Source organism: Manis javanica, chromosome 12 (assembly GCF_040802235.1).
Source record: "Manis javanica isolate MJ-LG chromosome 12, MJ_LKY, whole genome shotgun sequence".
NCBI lineage: Eukaryota > Metazoa > Chordata > Mammalia > Pholidota > Manidae > Manis > Manis javanica.
This window is the reverse complement of record NC_133167.1, coordinates 64,407,799-64,421,338: the sequence shown is the minus strand read 5'-3', so window position 1 is coordinate 64,421,338 and position 13,540 is coordinate 64,407,799. Positions and strand designations below refer to the sequence as shown.

Sequence of the window (13,540 nt, the reverse complement as noted above, 5' to 3'; positions counted from 1 at the left end):
AACAGACTATACAGCCTAGATATAAACCCAACCATATATGGTCATTTAATATACGATAAAGGAGCAATGGACATATAATAGGGAAATAACAGCCTCTTTAACAAATAGTGTTGGCAAAACTGGACAGCTACATGCAAGAGAATGAAACAGGATTATTGTCTAACCCCATACACAAAAGTAAATTCGAAATGGATCAGACTTGAATGTAAGCCATGAGACCATAAAACTCTTAGAAGACAACATAGGCAAACATCTCCTGAATATAAATATGAGCAACTTCTTCCCAAATGCATCTCCTCAAAGCAAAAATGAACACATGGGACTACATCAAAGTAAAAAGTTTCTGTAAGGCAAAAGTTGTCATCAACAGAACAAAAGGCATCATGCAGTATGGGAGAATATATTTTTGAACAGCATATCTGACAAGGGGTTAACATCCAAAATATATAAAGAACTCACAGGTCTCAACACCCAAAAAAAAAATAACCCTATGAAAAAATGGGTGGAGGATATGAACATGCAGTTCTCCAAAGAAGGAGTTCAGAGGGCCAACCAGGCACTTGAAAAGATTCTGCACATCACTAATCATCAGTGAAATGCAAATTAAAACCACAATGAGATATCACCTCACACCAGTAAGGGTCGCCACCATCCAAAAGGCAAACAACAAGAAATGTTGGCAAGGATGTGGAGAAAGGGAAACCCTCCTACACTGCTGGTGGGAATGTAAGCTAGTTCAATCATTGTGGAAAGCAATATGGAGGTTCCTGAAAAAACTGAAAATAGAAACCATTTGATCCAGGAATCCCACTCCTAGGTATTTACCCAAAGAATACAAGTTCTCAGATTCAAAAAGACATATGCACCCCTATGTTTATTGCAGCACTATTTACAATAGCCAAGAAATGGAAGCAACATAAGTGTCCATCAGTAGATGAATGGATAAAGAAGAGGCAGTACATATACACAGTGGAATACTATTCGGCCATAAGAAAAAAACAAATCCTACCATTTGCCAGAACATGAATGGAGCTGGAGGATATTATGCTCAGTGAAATAAGCCAGGTGGAGAAAGACAAGTGCCAAATGATTTCCCTCATTTGTGGAGTGTAACAAAGAAGCAAAACTGAAAGAACAAAATAGCATCCAACTCGGACCTCCAAGAAAGGACTAGCAGTTACCAAAAGGGAGGGATTTGGGAGGGCGGGTCAGGAGGGACACAGAAGGGGATTGAGGGGGACTATGTTTAACACACATTGTGTGTGGGGTCACAGGGAAGGCAGTGTAGCACAGAGAAGGCGAATAGCGAATCTGTGGCATCTTACTACACTGATGGACTGTGACTGCAATGGGGTATGGGTGAGGGCTTGATGAATGGGTGAATGTAGTAACCACATTGTTTTTTCATGTGAAATATTCATAAGAGTGTATATCAATAATACCTTAATGAAAAGAAATTAATATGGAATGACAAAAGACCCCGAATCACCAAGCAATCCTGAGAAGGAAGAATAAAGATGGGGGAGTTATGCTCCCCGAGTTCAAGCTCTACTACAAAGCCATAGTAATCAAGACAATTTGGTACTGGCACAAGAACAGACTCATAGACCAGTGAAACAGGATGTACAGTGCAGATATATACCCAATCATATATGATCAATTAATATATGATAAATGAGTCATGGATATACAATGGGAACATGACAGCCTCTTAAAGAACTGGTGTTGGCAAAACTGGACAGCTACATATAAGAGAATGAAACTGGATATTGTCTCACCTCATACACAAAAGTAAACTCAAAATAGATCAAAGACCTGAATGTAAGTCATGAAACCATAAAACTCTTGGAAGAAAGCAGAGGCAAAAATCTCTTGAATATAAACGTGAGCAACTTTTTCATGATCATATCTTCTTTGGCAAGGGAAACAAAAGCAAAAATGAGCAAATGGGACTACATCAAGCTAAAAAGCTGTTCAGCAAAGGACACCATCAGAACAAAAAGGCATCCTGTAGTATAGAAGATATATTTGTAAACGATGTATCCATAAGGGGTTAACTTCCAAAATATATAAAGGACTCACATGCCTCAACACCCAAAAAGCAAATAAACTGATTAAAATGGGCAGAGGATCTAAATAGATAATTCTCCAAAGAAGAAATTCAGATGGCCAACAGGCACTTGAAAAGATGCTCCACATCACTAATTATCAGGGAAATGCAAATTAAAATTACACTGGATGGCTACCATCCAAAGGCAAGGAACAAAAAATGCTGGTGAGCAGGTGGAGAATGGAGAAGCATCCTACACTATTGGTGGGAATGTAAATTAGTTCAATGGTTGTGGAAAGTAATATGGAGGTGCATCAGAAAACTAAAATAGAAATACCATTGGCCCAGGAATTCCACTCCTAGGAGTTTATGTGAAGAAAAGAGATCCCAGATTCATAAAAACATATACACCCCTCTTTATCACAGCACTATTTACTGTAGCCAAGATTTGGAAGCAACCTAAGTTTCCATTAGTAGATGAATGGATAAAGAATATGTGGTACATAATACACGATGGATATTATTGAGACATAAAAAGACAAGAAATCCTACCATTTGCAATAATGCGGATATATCTAGATGGTATAATGTGCAGTGAAATAAGCCAAGCGGAGAAAGACAAGCTCCAAATGATTTCACTTATTTGTGAACCATAACAATGAAGCCAAACTGAAGAAATGAACCAGCAGCAGACTCACAGACCAAGAAGGGTCTAGTGGTTACCAAGGGGAAGGGCGTGGGATGGGTGAGTGGAGAGGGATAGAGAAGTGGATTAAGCGATATTATAATTAGCATACATAATGTCGTTGGGTCACGGGGAAGGCAGTATACCACAGAGAGAACAAGTAGTGAATCTCGCATCTTACTATGCTAATGGACAGTGACTGCAATTGGGTTTGTGTGGAGGGGGACTTAATAATATGGGTGAATTTAATAACCACAATGTTGGTCATGTTAAATCTTTGTAAGATTGTAAATCAGTGATACCTTAAATAAAGGAATATCTTATTAAAATTACTCAGTTAATTTCTTCTTTCAAGTAATTTGAACGTAGACATGAAACTCCATAGATTCCAGTGTTTCCTATGAAACTCCATAGATTCGTAGACTTTCAACACCTTTTTGCTATAACATTCTTAGTGTATTTCTCATGAAGTAATTGTTGAAACCAGTGGCTGGAGGAAAGATATGTCATTTGCTAAATTATTAACATTAAAGGATAAGTTTTAAAATGTTATCTTTAGATAAAAAACATCTTTGCACATGGTTGGGTGAGACTTTCTGCTTATTACTGTAGTTTAAGAAGTCTCAATTTGTATCACAAATGGATTTCATGATTTTATACAGATTTAAAAATGAAACTTTAGTTAAGAGAGAGTAAGCAAACCCTCTCTTTGACATTTTCATTTGAGGAGTTCTTACTTATTTGTGATATAATTTACAATCTTATCAAGAAATTATGCAAATATGAAAAACTGACCCCTGTATTTGTTTTTCATGGAACACAATCCATCTTAAATGTGTGCAGGCAAGTTAAAGTAGCTTTACTTGCTCAAAGAGTGAATTTTTTGTGAGTTCAGAGTATGGAAAATTATTTTGATAATTTCACCCTGCAGTAAGGCTGTATAAAGGTATTGTTGAGTAAAATCCCAAAATTGCTCGTAAGTAGTCTGACCTTATTCTTGAACACTGGTAAAATTCTGGTATATATGGTTTACTAAGTTTTTATTTTCAGATTTAAAAATTATGAATTCTGCAAATATGTTTAATCACAACTTCTGTTTTTTTTTGTTACCCCATAACTAGTGGAGAGTTTGTCCCCCAAATTTTATAAGTCAGTGTGCATAAATTAATAGAAAAATGTGGAGTTTGCCTCCTGACACCATTCTGTATGGTAGACATGGTTTAGATGCGAGCTTTTTCACCTCATCAATTCTGTTCCTCATGGTCCTCAACCCAGAAAATCGTTATTTAAGACCTCAATTTTACAGTGTATATTTAAGTCTTCATAGATTATAATCTCGACCATTACTATTTCTGCTATTTCAACACTACCATTATCAAATTAGTGATGGTGGTGGTGGTGGTGATGAGACCAGAAGCAAGATGAAAGTTAATTTTTAACTCTTTTTTTTTTTTTTTTTTTGTTAAGATTTCAACAGTCTTTCAATCTGTTAAGAGATTATGTTAGAAAGGACAGAATGGGATTTATTTCCAAAGACTGATATAGTTCATCTGTTTGGTTAATTTTAGGGAATTTTTAGCTTTAAAATTTGGGATCAGAGTTGTGGCTTTGACAAATCTTTAGTCTTTCGGAAGGTCCTTTGTTTTGTGGCCCAGGAAGCCAGGACTGCCTGCATTCGTCATTCATGACTTGCATATTCCAGGACCTAAGTACCACATATAATAATTTCTGCTGTCAGGGCATAGGCACAAGGCATCCAGCTCCTTTTTTCTTCAGTGTGAGTAGAACTCTATTCTCTGCCCCTCAGTTTTAAATGAGATGCTCCAATTAGACCTAGATTCATGAAGTGTGCTAATTTTCCCTTTGGTAAGAAGTAAATTAGGAATCCTAAGAACTGACCTGTTTCTTTACACTTCCTGGGGCTGTCTATATTTGGAAACAGAATTGTGCCCCTCCCCACCCCTAACATTCTACCTTATTGTGGAAATGGGAAGGATGATACCTGTGTTGAATATCTAACATACCATGATTAATGAAAGGTTCAAATGGTATTATCTAATGCTATATATATTATGAATTCAATTATTTTATATATATTACTTTATTATTACAAAAATTTTAACCCTTTAATATAACCCTTTAAAATTCCTACCATGACTGCCACTTATTTGCTGCCCTGCCCTGCCCTGCCTGGAGTGGTGAGGAGTGGCATGGGGAAAGTCCCTGCCACCCAGTGGTATAAGCCTCCTATTTCTTGGGAACCAAGAGGAGAGCTACAGATCTTTCCTCCTTAGAGTTGTTTCCAGACCTCAGTTGAGGAGCTCTCTCCCATCTTTCCATGGCTGATTTCTCACGGGTGTGTAGAGGAACCAGGGGAAGCTGACTCTGCTGAGAGAGGATACCCATACCTGTTACATTCACCTTTTGGATAAATAGATCAGAACCATTTCCTCACTTTCATTATTCAGTTACAGAGAAACTGAGATTTTTTTTTTTCCTCATGGTAATTCAGAAAGTCATTTGGCTAATTGAGATTTTTTTCACTGACAATTATTTAACCAGTGATAACTGTATTGATAGGACTAAAATCTTGAGTGGTCTGGAAATGCAACCCAGTTAATTTTACCTTAAGTAAATTTTAACAGTGGTACAACTTTAGATGTAAAGCTAAATAAGCACTCAGTTGAGTAATCCATCTGAGAAATGATGGTCACAGTGGAGTGGAGCAGAGGATGGATCATAGGATGCAGGACCAGTAGGACTGGTAACCAGTTGGCTATGGAGGATAAGGACACGGAAGATGGCTCCCAAGTTTTTCCTTGGATATTTGTATGGCAGTAATGTCATTAACTTGAGTAGGGATTATAAAAGGAAATGAACATTGGAGCTAGGTTGGGCTATTTAATCAGTTTAGTTTTGGGTATGTTGATTTTATGGTACCTATTGAACATCTGAAGTGCTAGAGAAATTTGTGAACTGTAAACTTATAGGTAGAAGTAGAAGTTGACTTAAGTGAAGTAGTGTGTGTAGAGTAAGAGGGAAAGGGGACTAAGAAGAAATTCCTTATCCTTTCTTACAGAGAATGCCACCTTTTAGGGTTCAGTAGAGGAAGAAGAGTGTGAAAAGTAACTGAGAAGGAAATGGGGGGAGAACCAGGAAGAGTGGTATCAATAGTTCTGGGGAGGAGTGAGAAAGAGTTAAAAATGCATGTTAATATTTTTTGTGGAGTGGTAGTTTTATGTGGACACCTGATGTTTCTACTGTAGTTATAATCTCTAATTTTAGTTGTAATATCTCAAGTTTATAAGTATTAAATTTACTACTTGGAATTTAATCTTAGAAACCATATGTGTATACATGTATGTAAGCATACCTCTCTATACACTACAAATGTATGCTATTATGATCATCGCTCTCACTATGTAACAGACCAGAAAGGTGATATTATTCCCATTTGACAAATAATAAGGCTAAGGTGATTTTCCCTAGAACACATAGGGCCAGTACAGAGCTTGCATTCAAATCCAGGACTTGCTGACTCCTACTAGACAGTGGTGCCTCCTATACGTGTGTTGAAAGCACAACACACCCTTAAGTTAGTTTAATAATGTTTCTTATTTCCAAACTCTTTTATAAATATAGATCTAATTTTAGAGCTTTAAAATGTGTCATTCCAGAGATGGAGTTATCCTTTTATTTTACTATATTGTTCAAATTTTAATAATATGCTTTCTTGATATTATTTTCAGCTTTTTAATACCATGAACATAGTTGATGTTTAATACATCTTCTCCTTATTTTTTAGTTTTTAACTTTTTGATTATGATCTTAGGGTTTTCCTTATCCTGTGTGTACTACTGTCATTATTTGTTTAGTATTAGAGATATTTTCGCAGCTAACTGAATATTAGAGTTTAGTCTTACTAATAGGTCTCAGACTAAATTTTGAAAACAGTGCATTGTATAAACATAGTAAAAGGTATTGATTGTTACTTGGCCAATTCTGTTTCCTACTGAAGTTATCTGCAATATCTAGGAGTGTTTTTGGGAGGTAAATATAACTTGTTAGATATGTTGTTATTCTTCAGTTCTAGTTAAAACCAATACCAAAGACTTTTGTCATGTATTGTTTGAATAGCTTTAGAAGATGCCTCAGGGTTTTCATTGGAATAGAAAGGTGTGTGTGTGTGTGTGTGTGTGTGTGTGTGTGTGTGTGTATTAAAAAAGGAATTTTGTACTATTTTTTTAATTATAAAAATTCCAGGGAGAACTGGACTGGGAGTGATAGAAAGAACTAGGAAGTAGCAAATCTTGAATTCTATTTTCAAGCTTTTCCTATAAATACTATGATAACTTGGCAAGGTACTTCCTTTCTCTTGGCCTATTTCCTCACCTGCAGGATGATGGAATATAAAAAGGTAAAATGTTTTCCTTCTAACATTTATGTTTCTTTAATTATGGTGGAGGCTAGGAAAATAGGCAGATTGCAATATTATTTGTATGCTGGCTGTGATTTTCAGTGTGAAACAGGTTAATAAAACTTCAACTTCTATGCTTTTGATTTAATTAGGTACTTTAAGGTAATTGATCTTGAAAGGAGATATTTTTAAAAGCTCTTTGATTTTGTTAACACTTATATAAACAAATTGCAAAACTCCCCATCTTGCAACTTGAGTTAATATTTTTCTGCAAAAGGAATTTAGGGATTTTAAAAATACTTTTAGGTTTTAAGACACTTTTTAAATAGTATATGCTTGATCAAAGCAGTCTCTTATGTGTAATTGAATTGAAATAAAATAAAAGTGACCAATATAGCTTTCATTGTATTATTTCTCTACTAAAAATGACTCTTGTTCTCAGTGTAATCAGTGGAACCAGGTTACTGGAAAAACCAGAAATTTGGGAGACTTGTCTCAAAGCAGGAGATAACACTATTTGTTAACCTGGTAGAATTTGTGTGAAAATTAATTGAGATAATCTGTGTAAAGTGATTATTAAATAGTGCTTGGCACATAATAGATGCTGAACTACTGTTAGCTGTTAATGGGATAAAGAAATTTTAAAAGATGATTATAGACTATACACTGACTTAGAGACAAAGGTGAAGCAGGGTGAAGTATTTGGTTTTTTCTGTTTGTTATAGAGAGATCAGATTGAAACTTAAATTTGTGTTATAGAGAGATCAGATTGAAACTTAAATTTGTGTGTAGACTGTTAAGATTCAGCTCTCCCGCCCGCCTCCTATGTCCTCTACCATGCCCCACAGAGTAGAAGAACATTTATTTTGTTCATCTTAGAGCTCTCATATGTCTTACAATAGCTTCCCAAAATAACAGCTACTGCTACCACCACCACTACCATATACTGCCAACATAGAAGAAGAATACTGATGGATCTTAAGTTAATCTAAAATACAGTTGATTTCTAAGTTAATTGCTCAGAGAAACAAAATCTTATTTAGTTTTGATTATTTTAATTTAGAGAATAAAAGACAATACGCTTGTGCCATTTGGCTAACTTTTTTCTGGTTTTAAGAATTAATTTCAGTCATATGTCAAGAACTGTTATCTGACTTTCTAGAAAATGTCTTTTGATTCAGAAATATTTGTGAGTATTTGTGGTAAAATAATTTAATTCATCCTGTCATTTATACCAAAAAAAAAAAAAAGACGTGATATGAAAGCAAAAGTCAGGATTTTTTTCCTGAATAATTAAAATACTTTTAATAAAATTTTTTCTTCTAAATGGTGTGAGCAGAATTTTGTTGAAAGGTAAGACAGGTAGATTATTATGGTTTAGATAAAAGAAATGAAAATAGCCAGAGTTAGTCCTCCTAAATACTTTTATTTCAATTATTTTTTTTATGTTGAATCAAAAGATGATGAAGTCACAATTCAGTCTAAAGAGGATTTAAGAGAAAATATTAGGTAAAAAGAGAAATTCACCTAACAGTGATTTATATGGATGTTATTATCCATATTACTTAGGGTATGGTATTGAAAATAATAGTAATTTTGGTTATGAGGTAACCATGATAGTAAGAGTTTTTGCAAGTTGTCAAAGCTGAACCATAAAGCCAAGGAAAAGTAGGTCTTTGACAGGAGATGAGAAAAACATTCCTGTTTGAGCATAAGGACAGTTCAGATTCTAGTAGAAATTATTTGGATCTATATTTCAGTTTACCGTAAAGAGAGCATGAAGTAATTTGTACTTAAACTTGATGAATTATAAAGATAGGAAACATTTCCCTATGAATTAGCTAGAAATTGTATCTGAATTTTTTTCTATAGGAATTGTGTGCATTTTACCTTTTCTTCAATTTATTTAGATCAGCTGTTCCATGTATTAGCCTTGCACATGCGGCTCTATAGTATTGATTCTGAATATAATCCCTGGAGAAAGCTTACACAGTTACTAGAAGACATGAATTCACAGTAAGTATTATTGAAAAATTTAAGTAAATTAAAACTGTTTTTGAAAAATAAGTATAAAAATAGATTGAAATTCTTTGTAAAAGTGTGAATTTTCCTTGTAAACACAGAAATATTTAATAAAAGTTGAAAGCCATTATACCTTTTGTAAAAATTGCTTAAAAATTCCTATCAAGTGAGGAAATCTTTTAAAGAATCCCAGTGGTTTTTATCCAGGTAAAACATTCAAATGGAGGCACATAATGGCTGGTTGTCTCTATTTTTATGTCAGAATTAAGCAGTGGGTTCAGGTAGCTTTAGTCTAATCCCTCTATTGTAAAGTTCCCCATCAGCCTTTCATCTAATGAATTTTGCAAGCCCTGATGATTCTTGCCTAAATGCAGTATTTCATTAGGTGCAACAAAATAAACAACAAAAAGGTTTCCTTCTGATTTATTAGCTAAAATGTTTTTATAAAGAAGAGTTGTCCATATCAGCTATTTGGTTACTCTGAAATATATTGGCTTAATTATTCCCAATTTATGAATTTCCAAAGAAATAAGTTGATGCCCTGTTAGTCATCTATATGTCTTCTTTTGAAATATGCCTATTTGGATCTTCCTCCCATTTTTAAATTGGATTTTTTTTTTGCTGTTGAGTTATATTAGTTCTTTATATATTTTGGATCTTAAACCCATATCAGACATATTTTAATATTTCTGTGGCTTCAGTTTTTACATTTAGATCTCTAATCATTTGGAATTTATCATAATGTGTCATATAAGGAGTGGATCCAATTTAGTATTTTTCCATATAGCTAGCTATCAAATGTCCTACTACTTTGCCTTTTCTACAATAGTAAATTAAAACAGAACTAAAAGAAAAGAAAGGTGAGAAAGTACTTTGTATACTGATATGGGAAGATCAACACCAATACAATGTTAAGAGAAAAATCTGGGAGCAGAAAATGTGTACTTTATGCTACTACTTGTATAATCGAGGGTGAAAAAAAAATTTGTTTAAGCACGGAGAAGACAAGTAATGATTCTATAGCATCTTACTATGCTGATAGTGACTGCAATGGGGGAGTGAGGACTTCATAATATAGGTGAATATTGATGCCACATGTTGTTCATGTGAAGCCTTCAAAAGGTTGTATATCAATGATAAATTTAATGAAAAAATGAAAAAAAATTATATTTACTTGTTAAGCTAGAACAAACCAAACCCACACATATCTGAATATAGCATAGATGACACTGAGGAGCTGTGGGGGAAGCATAGTCTTTATAATGAATAGTGATGAGTTAATTGGATATTTATATGAGAAATAATTAATACTGACCCCTACCTTATACAGAACCTATTCAGATTTTGTCAGTTGTTTCTGTAATGTTCTGAGAAATGCAATGTCAATGGAAAGAAAATTCAAGATTGAGCTTACATTTAGTTACCATGTTTTATTTCCTTTGTTCCTGACTTTTTCTTCTGTGTCTGACATTGACTCTTTTTTTTTGAAGAGCTCAGCTGTCAATTTATTTTTGCTGATATTTTCTTATGGTTACATTCAGGTTATAAAGTTTTGGCAGAAATACCATGGAAGTAATGTTGTGTTCTTTTTAGCGTATCATATTAATAGGCCCATGTTACTGATTTGTCTTGTTATTGATGAAGTAACTCCCATCATTTGTCTAACATGGTATCTGCCAGGATTTTCCACTGTAAAGTTAATTTTTCCTTTGCAGTTAGAATCTTGTGGGGAACTACTTTGAGGCTATTTGTATATCCTCTTACTTCTCAAAAACAAAAAAGCCAAAATAAAATTTTGCATGTGTTTTTTCTTTATAGACAAAATTGGCAAGCTATGAGTATTTTGCATATTATGGCTAAGGAAAGTCACTTTTCTTGATATTAGTGATTTTCTTTCCTCTGTAGACTATAAACTCAAGGATAGGGATGGTTTGCAAATAACATATGAGAATGCCTAACTCTGAGTCTAAAGATAATCAGCAAACAAAAGGTTTATTAAATGTAGTATTGGTGAATTAAAGTTTAAAGAACAGCATAGGTCCTGTGCTTTCCATGATACTGATTGCTGGGTTGTATTCTCCTCAAGTCCTGCGATGTAGTACTCAATAGGATAGTAGTAAAGCTGTGAACACTTACCCGGTGCTTACTTCATGCTAGGCATTTTTCACCATAACTGTATGCACTAGGTACCATTATATTCCAAGTTTTACATAAGAGGAACCTGAGGTTTAGAACATTAGTTAACATGTTCTTTAGGGGCACAAAGTTGTTAAGAGAGAGCTGGCATTTGAATCAAATCTTCCTCATTCCAGAACCTAAGTTCTTAATTATTACTGGGTGCTTCCTTTCCTAGAATGAAGAAATCAGGAATTTCAAGACAGTTTGGTTGATTTTTGTGCATAACCTCCCCACCCCCTCCATTTGTTCTCATGTTATGGTTCATTAGTTCTCTACCTTGTAATATAATTTATTGTAATATGTCATCTATGTTTCATATCTGAATCTTAGATTTTTAAAAAATTGAAGTATCTTTTTCAATTTTCTCACTTAATACTTTTCCAACATAAAATTCTATGTCTGATAATACAAGTTTCTCAAATATACTTTTTCCAGTAATCCTCAAGAAAGTTATTTATTTCCTTTTAATTTAACTGTGTTGATAATCACTTTATTTTGAAATGTTATGGTAAAATTAGGCCTATTAACTCTAATCTATCCATTTCCTCATATCATCCATAGAGTTTACTAGTTTACAGTTTTTAGAATCTGGATTTTAAGATTACCTAAAAAATTTAAGAGAAAGAAACAATTTCATATTTTAAAATATTAAGCATTTTAAAGGATAGTATCACAATGATGGTACTAAATCCCACAGTCAAAATCTTTGGTTCTTTTCTCTACAGTGGGGTATATCCATTCATTCATTTATTCTGATTATGTGCCTACCATGTGCCAGGAAAGATCCATTTCTGTGTCCTCAGAATGGTTGTTTTTATCTTAGTAGCCAGTAAGCTCTAGGTTACTGTTTTTGTAAATTTTTTTCTGATAATAAAAATTATATTTATTGTATTGTGTTTAGAATATACAAAAATATTGAAGAAAAAAGTGAAATAATCTAAAATCTTATAACCTACATGTTACATATAATTTATTATAATTTAATAAACTAATGAACCATAAAAGTAAGAGCAAATATGAGAGAAAACAATCAACTATATTTTCCTCTAATACTGTTAACATTTTCAGAAATTTCTGTCCAGTCCTTTTTTTTTCTGTGTTTATATTATAGATTTTAAAATATTATTTGAATCATACTATATGTTTTAGAATCTGCTTTTTAAAATTCACATATATCAACCAAATTCTTACATCATTAAAAATTCCTTAAGTGATGTAGTTATTTATTGACTTAAATTGTTTCTCCTTTTCTAGCATAACAGATGATGTGTTAAGCAATTCTTAACATTCAGATATGACCCCAGAACTTACAGAATAACATGAAAACATAAATGTTTTATATTTTCAGTCATTAATTTGATAAATATTCACTGAGTGTCAAGTACTGTGTTACATAGTGCTACAATACTTTCCAGAAATATGGTATACATAAACTTTCACAGGCAGTGTAGGAATGTCTCCATTTGTCAGTCTGCATATTACCACCTAAAAAAACATTTTTAGAGGCTAATTTGGTAGGTAAAATGGGATCCCAAAGTAAAAGAAATTTAATTTCTGGTGAAGTTAACTTTATGCAAATATTTTATGTTTATTAGCTGTTTGTATATACTCTGTGAATGATCTATTCAGAAAATCTATCCATTTTTCTGTTGGCATTTTATTTTAAAAAATTATTTGAATGATTCTTTGTACCTTAAGAATATTAAACTGTCATAAGTGTTGAGATTTTTTTCCCAAAGATATGTTTAGCTTTTTAATTTTATACTTACTTTTCTTGACATATTGAAGTTTTAAATTTTCATGTAGCCAAACCAATCAGACCTTGTATTTCTTGTTTTTCCTGATTATTTTGATACTTAAAATGCCTATCTATCCCTTCCAAGATAATGATGTTTACCTTCATAACCAGTTTTATAATGTTTCCCATCTTAGGACTTGCAATATCTACCTATATATTCTTTGTAGGATTTTCTTATTGGATGATTTTTTTTTAATGCATAATCTACTTGAAGTTAATTTTCACCAGTACTAATGGGTGAAGATTTAAAATTTATTTTAAAATATCTAGCTAATTTTTTAGCAATTTTACATCCTACTTTTTTATATCCTAAGTGTGTATACATTGTAGTCCTTAATTAAAGACTTTTCCCTTTGTTCTGTTGACCTTCAAGCCTATTTCTGTGACAAA

At 33.2% G+C, this 13,540-nt stretch overlaps 1 protein-coding gene across 1 annotated transcript in view; it reads left to right on the top strand.

The window, feature by feature from the left end:
• The window catches only part of UBR3 (ubiquitin protein ligase E3 component n-recognin 3), a 336,759-nt gene that overhangs the window by 245,650 nt on the left and 77,569 nt on the right, over window positions 1-13,540 (top strand). Inside the window, exon 31 of the mRNA XM_073218714.1 lies at window positions 9,063-9,168. Within this exon, the coding sequence (XP_073074815.1) occupies window positions 9,063-9,168 (106 nt within the window). The remainder of the gene's footprint in view (window positions 1-9,062; window positions 9,169-13,540) is intronic.